The 17,844-nt window shown below is 40.2% G+C and overlaps 1 protein-coding gene and 1 non-coding gene across 3 annotated transcripts in view; both read left to right on the forward strand.

Moving 5' to 3' along the window:
- Nucleotides 1-17,844, forward strand: part of LOC126100622 (codanin-1) — a 157,955-nt gene that overhangs the window by 115,672 nt on the left and 24,439 nt on the right. For both annotated transcript variants that reach the window (XM_049911248.1, XM_049911249.1), the window contains exon 9: nt 16,262-16,474. In XM_049911248.1, the coding sequence (XP_049767205.1) occupies nt 16,262-16,474 (213 nt within the window). The remainder of the gene's footprint in view (nt 1-16,261; nt 16,475-17,844) is intronic.
- On the forward strand, nt 14,629-14,702 carry Trnat-ugu (transfer RNA threonine (anticodon UGU)). Its single transcript has one exon. It is a non-coding gene; the product is annotated as a tRNA-Thr (tRNA).

A 17,844-nucleotide genomic window follows, 5' to 3' on the forward strand; every position in this document is an offset into this window, starting at 1 on the left:
GGCAGTAAAATAACTGATGATAGCTGAAGTATAGAGGATTTAAATGCAAATTGGATATAAGAAGGACAGCATCTCTGAAAAGGAGGAATGTGTTAACATTGAATATAAATTTAAGTATTAGGAGATATTTTCCAAAGGTATTTGTCTGGAGTGCAAGCTTGTTTGGAAGGGAAGAGTGGGTGACAAGCTGCTCAGAAAAGAAGAGAATAGAAGCTTTTGAAATACTGTGTTACAGAAGAATGCTGAAGATCAGGTGGATAGATCATGTAACTGATGAGGAGGTACTGAATCAAATTTGGAGAAAATAAATCTATGGCAAAACTTGATTAAAAGAAGGGAGTGGTTGATAGAACATATTCTAAAGCATCTAGGAATTTTCACTTTGGTATTGAAGGGAAATGTGGGTAAAAATTGTAGAGGAAGACAAAGGGATGAATAGTCAACAGGTTCAAAGGGATGTAGGTTGCAGTAGTTATTTGGAGATTAACTGGCTTGCACAGGATAGACTAGCACAGATAGCTGTATCAAGAACTAGTCATCAAACCGAAGACAACTACAGCAAGTCGGATAATTTGCTAACAGTCCTTGTAATGCCAATAGTCAGTGATGGTCTTCTGTATTAAATAACTCAAAAAGTTTAGGTCTGTTTGTTGCTAAGAGCTCTAAGGTATTACCCTCTAACTAACTGCTCGAAGTAATTTTCAGACAAGACATTCAAAACAGTGTCATATGAATCCCTTCTCTTTCCCCAATTCTGATCACATGACTCTTGTATTCTTCAGCGGCAAATTGAAGTCGCCCCTTATTAAAATCAAGATAAATTTCTGCAAGTTCTCTCTGAAGTGCTCTGGCACTACAGCTCCTGAATTAATTGTTTTATGAAAGCATCCAGTTACTAGGTATGACCTGACTTCAATATTTAATGTCATCCAGATCATTTCGCACTCGGAATCCCTGATAACCTCACTGCATATTACAGCATTCTGTACTGCAATACATACACTGCCATGATTGTTGTATAACCTATCCTTGCAATATATATATTCCAATCTGAATTTCAGATTTCTTTGCTATTCAACTGACTTTCGGCTCCTAATCTGGGCATTATTTTCTTTAATAAGTTTGACTGCCTATGAGACCTTAGTACAGATGCTCCTGCAGTTTACTGTAATCATATTAACCTCTTCTCTTTCCTATCTACAAGGATGAATGTTCTTTGACAGTAATATGTTTGCTCTGTCTTCGATTTTGGCAAGCAGTTCATCACTGATCCCAAATAGGGACTCTTCTAACCTAAAAAAAACCTCGTGTGCTTATTACATGTACCTCTGCTATCTATGTCCCATCCAATATCATCACAGAATTGTTTGAACCACTGGTTCATATTTTCCACTCGGCTTCAAATCAGAGAACTGCAATAAACTCTAGGTACAGTGTTACAAATAGTGAGCTGAGCCGGCACACCATGTGCAATGCTAGCTTCCATCACCAACTCAGCCAAGTATTTAAACTAACCAAAGATGGCTACAAAATCCAAATGTCAGGTGTCATTCATTCCAACATGAGCTACTGATAGCATCCGGTTGTACCAGTGCATTTGTGAGTAGCAGAGAAAGAAAGATATTTATTCCCACATACACTCGATAACAGCTTACAATTACATAAACTTGAATGCATGCACATTGTAAAGAAAAGGACACCAAAAAACAGCTACATCAATACAGCGTGAAACTGCCACTGCATGGAGCGATTATGCACCACTGTATATTTGTGAGGACAAAAAAAAAGAAAAAAGAAAAAAAGAAAAAAAAATGTTTATTGAGCGAGGTGGCACAGTGCTTAGTACACTGGACTTGCATTCGGGAGGACAATGGTTCAACCCCACATCCGGCCATCCTGATTTGGGTTTTCCGTGCTTTCCCTCCATCACTCCAGGCAAATGCTGGGATGGTTCCATTGAAATGGTATGGCCGACTTCCTTCCCTATCCTTCCCTAATCCGATGAGACCAATGACCTCACTGTTTGGTCTCCTCCCCCAAACCACCCAACCCACCCCAACAAAATGTTGGAACAAGTCAGTATTTGACTCCCCATTTAGTGCTAATGATAGCACAGTGTGAATTTAACACACTATCCGAACCCCGATCCTCGACATTGGTCTCAGTGTCGCAGTGCTGGAACACCTCTTATTGCTGATCCTTCTTGATCTGATCTAGTGTGACACTGCTGTTTTTACCATTGATCATTATGTGGAAAGTATAGCTGCCCCTACTGACTACCGGAAATGGTCCATCATACAGTGCCTGCAATGGCTTGCGTAGGAACACATGCGAGCACTTGTCTAGCTCTGCTAGAATGAACAAGTGTCTTTTAAAACTGGTTTCTAGGCATTGTCAGTTTTAGATGGTGTATATGTTCTATTCTTAATTGGGTGGTGAAGTCTGAGGCAGTGATTGTCACCTGCTAAGGTGCGCAAAAACTTTGCAGTCAAGTGTAACATTTGTCCATATACTAGTTCTACCACTGTTCTCTTCAGATTACTCTTAAACGACGTTTGTTGACTTAAGCACAACAGGCAAAGTCTCTGTCCAGTTCAGCATTGTGAGACATCTCAGTGCTGCCTGTAACTGCTGATAAAGATGCTCAACTGTGCCATTTTATGTGGGATGGTATGCTGTGGTGCATATGTGCTTCATACCTAACAATGTTGTCAAGATTCTGAAGATGTAAGCTTCAAACTTCCATCTCTGATAAGTGGTAATTTTCAGCAGGGCTCCAAACTGGACAATCCAGCCATGAAAAAAAAAAATGTTTGTGCTACAGCTTCTGCCTTGATGTCCTGCCACCTGGTGAACACGTCTACCACCAAGAGGCAATAACTGTCCTTCCAATGCTGTGAGTAGGCCTAAAATGTCAGTATCACATGTTCAAAATATGGGTTTGGCAGAAGAAATGTATTAATAGTGCTCTGACATCCCATGTAATTTTATTCCTCTTGCATGCCACACACCACTTTACAAATGTAGTCTGTGTGCATACCACCTGGCCATAAAAAGTTCTGTTTGACTAATCTGACATTGTCCCTTACTCTTGGTTATGCCCAGTTGTGCATTGATGCTATTGCTTGTACTCTGATTTGCTGTGTCGCAAATGAGCATATCTTTCCTCCTGCTAAGTCACAGTATAACTCTACATTTGCTTCAGGTGAAGTCACGAACTGTAACCTCAATCCTTTTGATTGTTGCAATAAATCACACAGCTTATTATCACGTTGTTGCGCATGCACGAGGGTATTATAGTCAGTGGCATTTGCCACTGCTTCCACACATGCGGTGTTATCTGCTACCACATACACTGTTTGTTGGGTTGGCCGAAGAGCCAACACCGTATTACTACAGGAGGCCGAAATGCACACGTTTTAGCTCATGCAGGCTGGTGTGAGGAGGGAAGAACTATACTGACGTGAGGGCTGGAACATGACAAGGAATTAGAATTCAGAAAGCGGACAGAATTAGTTTCATACTTAACTTTAATCCATTAATGATGAACATCGCCCTTGACGGTACATGATTCACAATGTATCTGTGCAGTTTATAGTAACTGAATATGGCGCCTTGCTAGGTCGTAGCAAATGATGTAGCTGAAGGCTATGCTAAACTGTCGTCTCTGCAAATGAGAACATATGTAGATAGTGAACCATCGATAGCAAAGTTGGCTGTACAACTGGGGCGAGTGCTAGGGAGTCTCTCTAGACTAGACCTGCCGTGTGGTAGCGCTTGGTCTGCAATCACTGATAGTGGCGAGACGCGGGTCCGGCATATACTAATGTACCACGGCCGATTTAAAGGCTACCACCTAGCAAGTGTGGTGTCTGATGGTGACACCACACTGTTTCTACACATGGAAGTGCGTTAGATAGAACATTTAGCTTTCCTTCCACATGCACAATGCACATCGTGAATTGGCTGGTGTCGCAGCTGCCTAGGTGACGCTTTTTCTGGCTTTACCTTAAATTCATAGGTAGGTGGTTTATGATCCGTGTAGATGGTGCACTGTTGCTCATCTAATACATATCTGAATTTTTTGACTACAGAGTAAGCAGCATGCAATTCACAATTGTACGTTGCCCAGTGTTGCTGAGATGGCGACAAATGCAATGGGCTGCCAATACTGATCAATCTGTTGCTGAAATGCAGCAGCAATGGCAGTTTCATTGCTACGGTGTCCGATTCATGGTCCAATTGAAAAGTGGCATACACTTTTATGCATCATTACCAAAATTCTTGTGATACCAACTCATTACTACCAATTATGTGGTCATTGACCTTTATATTGTTTATAAAGCAGCTACCTTTGTGGTCAGTTCTGGCAGTTGTGATTGCAGGGTGGCTAATGTCACCTGGGCACATTTTTGTGTCACACTACCAATGTTGAGACACATGATACAGGATACATTTTAAATATCCAGTCAGCCATTTGTGCCAGTGTGTTAAAATTGCCTGCACACACCATGAGAATTTTTCAGGTGTCTGATGGTAGTCAAGACAATCATATATTCCATAGCACTTCATCACTTGCAGTGTTACTTGCCCATGTCCATAAACGTTTTAGGAGATGTGACAGAGTGTGATATCAGAGCTCCTCAGTGCGCAAAAACCTTTCTAACCATTTTGCTTCTGATTGTAACAAGCATGTGACCAATGCATTTTTGATTGATGCATACTATTTGGTATATGTTGGCATGGCTAGAATAGCCCGGACTTCTGCTGCTAGATCCTCCATAAGTGCTTGAACCACACAGCTATATTTAGTCTCACCGCCGATATTTGTGCGAGGGCAAACTGATTTTGTAGCTGGGCAATCAGTAATAGAGGATTATGGTGCCAGAATGGTGGGGGTTTTATTGTCATCTTATTAATTGCATTACCAGCTGCTGATCCAGTTGTGACTAGTGAGTCATTAATTCCCTTGTGGGAATAAGTGCAGTGTGGCTTGCGTGGAAGTTACGATTGCCAATGTTGCAAAACTGCGCAAAACATTGAAGCCAATGCAGATATGTTGTAGTCTGCCAGGGTCTCCAAATATGTGGGTAATGGAGAAAACAAGATATTTATTCCCATATATACTCGATAACAGCTCAGCTATACAAACATGAATGCATGCACAATGTAAAGCATGGAATAACTGAAAGAAGAGTAAACCAAAGAACAACTACATCAGTACAGCTTGAAACTGCTATCACACAGAATGATTATGCACCACTGTACATTTGCAAGGACAACATATCAGAAAAGGTCACCACACATTTCCAAGTCCTCCAAGCAAACATACCTAGACCACACTGGCCTTCCTTCCCAGTCTGCCTCCTGTTTCTCTGAGGGACACCATTACCCATCTAATGCATCCAACTTCGAGTGACTAGACTACCCACCTTCTATGCATGTCCGAGCCTGGCAGGAAAATCAACCCCTGGTCCAACACAGGCTGTCCCCGTGCTGGTGCAGGTGCAGGTTATCAACACTGGATAGCACCTTGTACCTGTTGCTAAGGCATAATGGGACAGCCATGCAGGCAGTTCCCACTTTTATCCTCTGCCCAGACACAAGTGAATGAAGATGCAATGACAACAGGGTTTCCAAGGAATTCTGCTTTACCACCACGACACCAAAGGTGATGGAGCTTTCACCATTGGTACCCCATTGTCATCACTGCTTAGAGCAGAGCTTGAAGCCTGTTGTTGGTGGCCAGTGTGAATGATAGTTCTATGCCAACAGTAGCCAATACTCCTTGTGTCCGCACCTAACAAGCACAGTTCCTATCTATTTCATACTTCGTGATAACTGTATCATCATCAGCATCATCATCATCATTTAAGACTGATTATGCCTTTCAGCATTCAGTCTGGAGCATAGCCCCCTTATACAGTTCCTCCATGATCCCCTATTCAGTGCTAACATTGGTGCCTCTTCTGACATTAAGCCTATTACTTCAAAATCATTCTTAACCGAATCCAGGTACCTTCTCCTCGGTCTGCCCCGACTCCTCCTACCCTCTACTGCTGAATCCATGAGTCTCTTGGGTAGCCTTGCTTCTCCCATGCGTGTAACATGACCCCACCATCTAAGCCTGTTCGCCCTGACTGCTACATCTATAGAATTCATTCCCAGTTTTTCTTTGATTTCCTCATTGTGGACACCCTCCTGCCATTGTTCCCATCTACTACTACCTGCAATCATCCTAGCTACTTTCATATCCGTAACCTCAACCTTGTTGATAAGGTAACCTGAATCCACCCAGCTTTCGCTCCCATACAACAAAGTTGGTCGAAAGATTGAACGGTGCACAGATAACTTAGTCTTGGTACTGACTTCCTTCTTGCAGAAGAGAGTAGATCGTAGCTGAGCGCTCATTGCATTAGCTTTGCTACACCTCGCTTCCAGTTCTTTCACTATGTTGCCATCCTGTGAGAATATGCATCCTAAGTACTTGAAACCGTCCTCCTGTTCTAACTTTGTTCCTCCTATTTGGCACTCAATCCGTTTATATTTCTTTCCCACTGACATTACTTTCGTTTTGGAGATGCTAATCTTCATTCCATAGTCCTTACATTTCTGATCTAGCTCTGAAATATTACTTTGCAAACTTTCAATCGAATCTGTCATCACAACTAAGTCATCCGCATATGCAAGACTGCTTATTTTGTGTTCACATATCTTAATCTCACCCAGCCAGTCTATTGTTTTCAACATATGATCCATAAATAATATGAACAACAGTGGAGACAGGTTGCAGCCTTGTCTTACCCCTGAAACTACTCTGAACCATGAACTCAATTTACCGTCAACTCTAACTGCTGCCTGAGTATCCATGTAAAGACCTTTAATTGCTTGCAAAAGTTTGCCTCCTATTCCATAATCTTGTAGAACAGACAATAACTTCCTCCTAGGAACCCGGTCGTATGCCTTTTCTAGATCTATAAAGCATAGATACAATTCCCTGTTCCACTCATAACACTTCTCCATTATTTGCCGTAAGCTAAAGATCTGGTCCTGACAACCTCTAAGAGGCCTAAACCCACACTGATTTTCATCCAATTGGTCCTCAACTAATACTCGCACTTTCCTTTCAACAATACCTGAGAAGATTTTACCCACAATGCAGATTAAAGAGATACCTCTGTAGTTGTTACAATCTTTTCTGTTTCCATGTTTAAAGATTGGTGTGATTACTGCTTTTGTCCAGTCTGATGGAACCTGTCCTGACTCCCAGGCCATTTCAGTTATCCTGTGTAGCCATTTAAGGCCTGACATTCCACTGTATTTGATGAGTTCCGACTTAATTTCATCCACCCCAGCTGCTTTATTGCACTGCAATCTATTGACCATTTTTTCCACTTCCTCAAATGTGATCCTATTTCCATCATCATTCCTATCCCATTCTACCTTGAAATCTGAAACATTACTGATCGCATTTTCACCTACATTGAGCAACTCTTCAAAATATTCCCTCCATCTGCCCAAGGCATCCACAGGATTCACCAGCAGTTTTCCTGACCTGTCCAAAATACTTGTCATTTCCTTCTTACCTCCCTTTCGAAGACTGCTAATTACACTCCAGAATGGTTTTCCAGCAGCTTGACCCATAGTCTCCAACCTGTTTCCAAAGTCTTCCCACGATTTCTTCTTGGATGCTGCAATTATCTGTTTGGCTTTGTTTCTTTCTTCAACATAAGTTTCTCTGTCTACCTGGGTTCTGGTATGTAGCCATTTTTGATACACCTTCTTTTTCCTTTCAGAGGCTGCCTTGACTGTATCATTCCACCAAGCTGTTTGCTTCATCCTACTTTTACACACTACTGTTCCAAGACATTCTTTAGCCATTTCTAGTACTGTGTCCCTGTACCTTGTCCATTCCTTTTCCGATGACTGTAATTGACTACATTCAACTAAGTGGTACCTTTCTGAGATCGCTGTTATGTACTTGTGCCTGATTTCCTTATCCTGAAGTTTCTCCACTCTTATCCTCCTACATATGGACCTGACCTCCTGCACTTTTGGCCTCACAATCCCAATTTCACTGCAGATTAAATAATGATCAGTGTCATCAAAGAATCCCCTGAATACACATGTGTTCCTCACAGCCTTCCTGAATTCCTGATCTGTTATTATATAGTCAATGACAGATCTGGTTCCCCTGCCTTCCCAAGTATACTGGTGAATGTTCTTATGTTTAAAAAAGGAGTTTGTGATTACTAAGCCCATACTGGCACAGAAATCCAAGAGTTGTTTCCCGTTCCTGTTGGCCTCCATATCCTCTCCAAATTTACCCATAACCTTTTCATACCCTTCTGTTCGATTTCCAATCCTGGCGTTAAAATCACCCATGAGCAGAACACTGTCCTTGTCCTTTACTCTAACAACTACATCACTGAGTGCCTCATAAAAACTATCCATCTTATCTTGATCTGTCCCTTCACAATGCGAATATAGTGACACAATCCTAATTTTCTTGCTAGACACTGTCAAATCTATCCACATCAGTCGTTCATTTACATACCTTATTGCAACTACGCTGGGTTCCATTTCTTTCCTGATGTAAAGCCCTACACCCCATTGTGCTATTCCTGCTTTGACTCCTGACTGGTAGACCTTGTATTCTCCCACTTCCTCTTCTTTCTCACCCCTTACCCGAATGTCACTAACACCTAAAACGTCCAGCCCCATCTTACTTGCAGCCTCTGCCAGCTCTACCTTCTTCCCTGAGTAGCCCCCATTGATATTAATAGCTCCCCATCTCATTACCATTTGTTTGCCAAGTCGTATCTTAGGAGTCCCTGGTTTGTCAGTTAGAGGTGGGACTCCGTCACCTCCAAAGGTCTGAGGCATTTTGCTCTGATTGTTGCCAGCATCATATTTAAAGTACCAGGGGAGCAGGTTGCTAGCCTTACTTGCCCCGAGTCCCATTGGGTTTTACCCCTAACGGCTGAGGGACTAACCGGTGGATTTGGTAGTCTTTGCCGTATGAGCACAAAGGTGACCACGACTCAGAATATGTCCGAGATGCCCAGCCTTATTCCAAAGTAATTGGTATCCCGACTGTCAGGACCACTTACTTGGCCACTCATACGTTGCCCGTGGTTCGTGAACTAGGACATGACTACAGGAACCCACACCATGAACTACAAACTGATAACTGTATAAAATAACAAAATTGTATAGACAAATAAACCAGTCAGAACATCTTGCAGAGATACAAACAGATACAATAGAAGAGGAAAGTTACGTGTCTGTGACATTATTATCTTTAACGCGACTGTGACATTATTATCTGTAAGATTCTCACAAAATATAAACACACTTCCCACATTGTCTTTTTCAGTCTCTCTTATCTCCAACAATACATTTCAGGTATATATAAATCCAGAAAGATGTTGTAAATGTAGTTGCATAATTCAAAATATTGTAAGTACTTCCTAGTGCACATTTATAACTTTTTCCTGTAATTCACAGCAGCACTGCTGCAGCATCAAAAGTGTACAAATATCATTTAATTTACAAAGGACAAACTTGAAAAGTACTGTACAAGCTTTGTGATTTGAATCAGGACTTTCCAGAGTGAAGTATTCAAACACGTCATTCTTCATTATCTAAAATACTCTGATGTGATAGTAATGGTCTAAAGTGGAATGTAAATGAATGTATAAATGGTCTAACCATATAGCAGAGTTCCTGAGTCACAGATAGGCACAATAAAAATACTGTCACAAATAAAGCTTTTGGCCAGTAAGGCCTGCATCAAAATTATACCACACCCACACACACACACACACACACACACACACACACACACACACGCGCACACACACAACTAAAGTCTCAGGCAACTGAGGTCATACTGCGAGCAGCAGCAGCAATGCATGATAGGAGTGGCGAAAGCCTTACTAACCGAAAGCTACATTTGTGACAGTCTTTTTATTGTGCCTATCTGCGACTCAGCATCTTTGCTATATGCTGAGTAGCAACTTTCCTTTTCATAATACTGTTTCATTCCATTCTGGATTTTCCATTGTATAAATGGTCTAGTGAATACCATTAGAAGCCCTGTGAGACTGTGGAAATTTGACACTGCAGAAAATTGTGTGTATGTACAGGGAGACTAAAAAAAAAGGAATTAAGACTTAAGTGATTTAAAGTGGACCAGTCACATAAAACTAATTGAAGGTAAAGCAGATGCCCAACTGAGGTTCATAACAATATTCCTTAGCAAACACAGTTCATTCATCAAAGAATTAGCCTACTTTGGCCTGTTCTTGATCGTTGCTTGTGAGTTTGGGGCCTGTGCTAGGTAGAATTAGTAGAGGATAGAAGATCCAGCAAGTTTCTTTAGTGTGTGTGATAGCATCACAGAGATAATAACACTAGTTAACAAATTTAAACTTTTTTTCTGCACTTGGTTTGTAAATGGGTGAATTTACATAATTTTGGGGTGCTGAATACACTGGTAAAATCAGTTTTTCTCTATGACGTCACATTCCCTAGATGCACTGCAGAATAAAAATGGTAATATCGAAAATTGACACAATTAAGTCAAACAAAAATACACATTCAGAACTATTTTGTATTTATTTATGCGCATGATTCCAATAAAAGGTCCAGATTAGTTCAGAAGATATTTTCACCTATAATAGTCTGTGGTTTATGAAAAATACACATTCAGAACTATTTTGTATTTATTTATGCGCATGATTCCAATAAAAGGTCCAGATTAGTTCAGAAGATATTTTCACCTATAATAGTCTGTGGTTTATGAAAGATGCGATGACGGAGCTCTTCTTTTGCTCGCCGCTTCATCACTCTCCCTAACAAGACTCTAGAAGTAGTCAACCATTATCGAAGGCTTCCAAAGGCCTTGGTAATGGTGTTCCATGGTAAGAATTTCGTGGTGAAAGCGGTCACCATGCTCATCACTTACAGCTCCCAAATTTTCTGGGAAGAAATCAAGTTGAGAATGTAAAAAGTGAATTTTAAGCGACATTCTACATCCCATGTTCGTATAGTTGTGCAACAGATCATTCACAACATAGTTTTTGTCTCTTCTGTTACCCAAAAAGCCCTTCACAATAGCTTTAAAAGAAGTCTAAGCAGCTAATTGGATATCTGTGAGTTTGGTATCAAAGGTTGGATCTTTCAGCAAGTTTCTTATTTGTGGTCCGACAAATATACCCTCTTTTCAGCTTTGCCACACTTAATTTTGGAAACTTTTCTTATAAGTGAGTGAAGGCATCACCTTCTTTATCAAGAGCTTTTACAAAGTTCCTGATAAGGCCCAACTTGATATCAATGGGAGGCAAAATGATTTTATTGGGCTCAACCAATGGCATATTGTTCACATTTACGTTTCCAGGAACATATGACTTGCTTATAGGCCATTCCTTGACTGTATAGTGGTTCTTGGTGTCACGGCTGTCCAAAAGGCACAAAAAGCTGCAGTATTTCATGAATCCAGCCTGCAAACCTGTGAGGAGTGCAACAACTTTTAAATCACAGCAAAGCTGCCATTCATGATCCTTATATTTGATTGCCTTTAGTGGCAAAGCCATGGTTTCATAAGTTTCTTTCATGTCTCGTGCGTAAGCCAAAGATACTGATGGAAATGCATTGCCATTATGTTGTAGTACTGCTTTCAAGCTGGTTTTACTGGAGTCAATAAATAGTTGCCACTCCTGTGAATTATGTTTTACACCTAGCTGCATCATCAGACCATTGACACCACACTGAATTCTGCATATCAAAATATTGAGCAAAGGAAGCACCTCTTGATCTGAAACAGGAAATTTTTGTCCCTGGAGCTAGAAGGTTCCATTGTTGCAGTCTCGACCCCAAGAGTCCAGCTTGCTGTTTTGAAAGTTTTAGATCGCAAACCAAATCATTCAGTTCCTTTTGGTTAAAGAGCTGAGGCATAGTGTCAAGATATTGAGGGCAGTACTCTTCTATATGTTCAGTACGTTCTGAGTCACTTGACATGGTGTCTGGTTCTGTGGCTTTCTAGTTACAGACGGGAACAGGCAACCCCTCATCATGGGGCACAGGCAAATGCACTGAAGATACATTTGGATATTTTATTTTATGTCTATGTTTGCCTGAATGTCCCAAAATATTTGTAATACAGAAGTAACAGTCTGAATGATGGTCATTAGGCTCACAGCACACCATCAGAACAGCAAATGGCATGGCTTGGCATTTTCCTTTCAACCACTCAGCTAAGGTTGTAGTACAGGTTATTCAGGCAATATGAGGTGCAAAATTTTTATCATGATCTCCAACAGGACAATCAAAATACATTATGCCTTCTTAACCAAATCAGTGATTGGTTTTCTTTGGGCTTTTGGAGTGAATTTGCCACACACATAACATAAGTTGTCGGGGTGGTTTTCATTCTTCCCATGCCTCATTCATTCATTTGGGGGGGAGGGTGGGGGGGGGGGGGAGATTGATAGAGCTACCTCAAGTAGCCTCCATTTAACCTATATTTAATCTTGCTGTTCTGACTTAAATTAATAATTCAAGAGGTTATTGATATTCACAACCTATTGTAACATGCAACATTTTTGTTTATAGGGGTACATGTAGCCACATGTCCCCCTAATAACTTTTTTACTTTATTAGGAGAGTTTCAGTATTTTACCAAGTGCAACTTTGCCAGCTTATATTAAGTGCTGTCATTGAGTGGATGAATGAATGCCTGTCCCTTTTTATTGTTGTTTTTATATTATTTCATTTCTCCATTATTATTTGCTGTTCCATATTCATTTTTCCGTTGTAGTTCTTTACTGTTTCAATTGCTCACTACACAGTGTACTCCCGATTTTTTTATATTTATATCTGTAAGTGGGGTTTGCAGTATTTTTCTGTAGCAAACAATAAACAACATCTCACATGACACTAAATACCATTTCTGTTGTTTAAATGATTGCCACGAGTCGACAGAGTACCATTTCTGTTTTTATCGGCCAGCCTATTCCGTGTAAAAAAAACTTAGTTTTCTGGTGTTAATTGGCGTGTAAGTGTCAATGAAGTTAATTTGATAGAGGAACGAAAGAAACCTGTGTTGACATTAAAACAAAAATCAGAATTTATTGAAAAATTTGAGCAGGGGTAAACTGCTGCAAAACTAAGTGCTGATTATGGTACTGGAATGCAGACTGTTCGAGACATTAAAAAAAAAACATTAAGCAGAAAATGTGGAAGTGGGGCTAAAGACAGTGAACTTGCCAGTCATTGTACCGCATTGCAGTGTGTTGATACTCTCCAAGGTTATATTGGTGAGAAGGACTTTCAGCAGAATGACATTATTGATGCAAGAAAAATTTGAAATGGCATGTGAAAAAAGGTCGACTACTCACAGAAGCAGACCAATTTTAAGAAATACGCATTCCTACAGTACCTATATACAGAACTAGGATAAATTTTCAAATGAAAAATAGGTGGATAAAAATATTTTGATTAATTGTGTTTTTCAATTGTTCGTGCATTTTCTCCTCCACATTACCCCAAATAAGCAAAAGTATACTGTAGTTATTTCATTTCGTTGTTTTATTCATTTGTGTCTTTAAAAATGTTTTGCATACACTGTGAATGTCATGTAAATGAGGGAATGGTTAAAGAAGAAATAGAGAGTTGTATAAGCAAAAAGTGGTTGTAGAGTGCTTCTCTCAGAGATGCATAAACACAACAATTAAAACTTGCACTTTGGGAGCACCTCATTCAGTTACAGACAAATAGCTATAGATATTACTTTGTAATGATATTAAAAATAGCAAGTAATAAAATGGATTAATGTATGTGAACTTTTGTGCTGACCCTCTCACACATTCCTAATTTTAATGTGATGTTGTGGCAACTTTACTGTCATTAACTTAATTTTTTATACTAAGATGGTATCTGTTCTTTCGGACATGTCTGAAAGAACATATTCATATACCATCGGTGACCATGCACCTCGTTAGAATGAAATTACAATGAAATGAACACCTTTAGCTGCTTACAGGCGTTGACATACGTCAATGGGGACAGATGAAAATGTGTGCCTCGACCGGGACTCGAACCCGGGATCTCCTGCTTAATGGCAGACGCTCTATCCATCTGAGCCACTGAGGACACAGAGGATAGTGCGACTGCAGGGATTTATCTCTGGCATGCCTCCCGCGAAACCCACATTCTCAATGTATTGTCCCGCACCGTCGAGACCTGGTCGGGGCACACATTTTCATCTGTCCCTGTTGACGTATGTCAACGCCTGTAAGCAGCTAAGGGTATTCATTTCATTGTAATTTCATTCTTACGAGCTTCATGGTCTCCAATGGTATCTGTTCTTTCGGACATGTCAGAAAGGACAGGTACCATCTTAGTATATATATAGTTAAGGCTCACCAGCCACTTGACCATCATCTTCTCCTGTGCGAATGCACAAACAGTGCCCGAACTCTTACAGGAATCGGCAACGTACCGCGAGTAATTAGTATAATGGCCGGGGGCACTACGAATGTAGTGCGGGACAATACGTTGAGAATGTGGGTTTCGTGGGATGCGTGCTAGAGATAAATCCCTGCAGTCGCGCTGTCCTCTGTGTCCTCGGTGGCTCAGATGGATAGAGCATCTGCCATGTAAGCAGGAGATCCTGGGTTCGAGTCCCGGTTGGGGCACACATTTTAATCTGTCCCCGTTGATGTATGTCAATGCCTGTAAGCAGCTAAGGGTGTTCATTTCATTGTGATTTCATTCTAACGAGTTGCATGGTCACCGGTGGTATCTGTTCTTTCAGACATGTCCGAAAAAACAGCTGCCATCTTAGTATATATATATATAGTTAAGGCTCACCGGCCACTTGACCATACGGGAATCGGCAATGCACCGCGAGTAATGAGTATAATGGGCTGGGGCACTATGAATGTAGTGCAGGACAATACGTTGAGAATGTGGGTTTCGCGGGAGGTGTGCCCGAGATAAATCCCTGCAGTCGCGCTACCCTCTGTGTCCTCGGTGGCTCAGATGGATAGAACGTCTGCCATGTAAGCAGGAGATCCCGTGTTCGAGTCCCGGTCGGGGCACACATTTTCATCTGTCCCCGTTGATGTATGTCAACGCCTGTAAGCAGCTAAGGGTGTTCATTTCATTGTAACTTTATTTTTTATTGCAGTTGTTACCCTGTATTAATTTATGAAGTTTATGTCACTAATCAGTATAAAGTTGCCTTGTCACTTCTTTAACTTAGTAACTGAAGCAGAAATCAAGAAGGTATTCCCATTTGCATTTTTCACTTGGCAATCTAATATCATAGACCTTTATTTTTCAGACTGATGTGTATACTATCTATTCTTATACATTACGAAACAGCTAACCCATTTATGGCACTTGGTTGCAGTTGCAAGCTGCCTATGTAATGGCATCCAGGGGCAACAAAAATTTAATTTTCTGTATTTTATGTATTTATTGACGTAATTTAAAAACTGAAATGTTGTAATATTCTGCTCATTAAGACATATAATCTTATGTTAAAGGTTTCACACAATAAAACAAGTATTACAGTTAGAAATTGTGTATACATATTGAGGCAGTGTAACTCACTATGTGCAAATACTGAGGCAGCATTCATCCAGTATTTGAGAATAGTGACTTGCAACAAGCTTTATGAAACTTTTTCTCACTCCCACCCTGCACAAAATGATGAAAGGAAAAAAGTTTATTGCTTACTACATTTACATTGTTCGTGCAGTAAAACTGCCAAATCAGACATGATATTTAAATATATTACTGCATTAGTACTAACTCTATTCGCAATGCATTTTACAGGTGATATTTCAAGAATTACATCATTTTGCAACACACAATTCATGAGATATGCTGTCATAAGCATTGAGATGTGTGAAAAACTACCTTTTGCTTAAAACATAGTGCAGATTACCCAGACTGTACTCGTCTATTGTTTAATAATGAGAACACTTAGCGATTCCCAACAAACTACAACTTTTTTTTACACCAAATATGCAACACATCAACTCATTTGTAAAGTAATCAGAAGTTTGAAACTGTTTAATACATGGGAACTCGAGTCATTATTGAGTTGGGGGTTTACTGGTAATCTATTAATTTTTATTTTGACGTTTAAGGATGCCACAGTTTGACACATAAGGTAACTTGTACTTAAAGTACAATGCTTTTGTGTAATTTCAGTTAATTAGGAGAACTATATTGTTTATTTCAGTTGCTTCTGGAGGAAAACTTTTTCCATGGCCATCCAGCATCAATGAGGAAGACCGTAGAGTTTGTCGCAGAACGAGTTGCATCAGCTTTCGTTAAACATATCTGCAATCAGTTACTGCCACAACGGAAAAAGAAAGATGCTGACAAAATAAGGAAATTAATAACTGAGAGTGAAAATGATAGCAATTCAATAAATTCACCAAAAACACCAAAGGTATGTTTCTTATCTTGCTATCAGTGTCCTAACTATACATTTTCATGGTACAAGAAATAGCAGTGGCTGTTGATCAAGAGCTTGTATGAATCGCAGTAGATATGTGTTATTCTGCGTTCCAGGCTAACCAAGTATTTTTTGTGAAGTCAAGCAACCGATTCTATGAAATTTCACTGATACAGTGATCATGTTTTTCTGCAAAGTGAACAAATGTTTTAGTTATTATTGCAAGTGACCTTGCCACCAGTGAAGTTGCATCATCAAAGTCACTTGATATACTAGTTTTTTCTCCATGCCCTCATCATAGTTGGAAAGGCCATTAAAAGAATTGATCACGTTGTTGGATATCAGGAGTAGGAAGGACAGCAGCAGTGGCCCTTCACTAATTGTGACTGGTATTAGAATATTGTCAGATGCCATTGTTAAATCAAGATTAAGCTGTTTCCATGATGATGTACTGTTCCTGCAATACCAATCAGAGTTTAAGTTGTTAGAGTGCTTTGTGGGCCTTAAACAGCAATGTTTACACTCACACATGATGAAGCAGCCCTGCGAGCACTGTCAGTCCATAGACTGACTACTGTAGTGATACAAGACTAGAAACATCATCACAGTTCATCGTAGCAGAGTGATAACTATTTTTATGGCTGCCTAGCAAGCATGTGAATGTTCTTGAACTGTATGTGCCTACCACACTGATTTTGATGTTTCACCATTACAGATTTACTGTACTATGTAAGTGATATGTGACACTCATGCTGTCTTACATTATTACATTAGTATAAGATAGACAATGAAGGCTACTGGCAGGTATTTCCAAAAATTTGCTTTATTTGTTTTGGAACACGGCATTATCATCATCTGAGAATAATTTTATGGGAGCGTACTTGTTCGTGGAAGCCTACACACATTTGCAAGTGCCATGTGTTATAACACCCTCCTTATGGGAATGGGCCTTCATTCTCTTTCTCACAGACTAACATGTCTGGAGTGTGACAAATGCACCCCCCCCCCCCTCCCCTCATAAAACAACTGCTTCTTATTTGGTGACTCAGTTGGAACATTGTGACAATGAAGTAAGGAAGTGATGACCCAGCTATCAATGCTAATCACATGGCAGTATTTTGATTTGTTTGCATATATTTGCAGCATAAGACTATGTCACCAGTTCTTATGTAAAGGAGTGCATTACCTTAAAAGAACACACTTGGCCCACTTTGATTTGGTCTCACAAGAAAATGTGAATTGTATATGCATAAGGGCTAAGACATCTTCCAATTGTATCTGTTCTTGCCCATTACGTTCTGCGCTGCAGCAGTGACCTCTTCAGTGACAGATTAAATAAGTTGAATGGAAAACATCCCTCAGCT

This window comes from Schistocerca cancellata, chromosome 9 (genome assembly GCF_023864275.1).
Source record: "Schistocerca cancellata isolate TAMUIC-IGC-003103 chromosome 9, iqSchCanc2.1, whole genome shotgun sequence".
Lineage (NCBI taxonomy): Eukaryota > Metazoa > Arthropoda > Insecta > Orthoptera > Acrididae > Schistocerca > Schistocerca cancellata.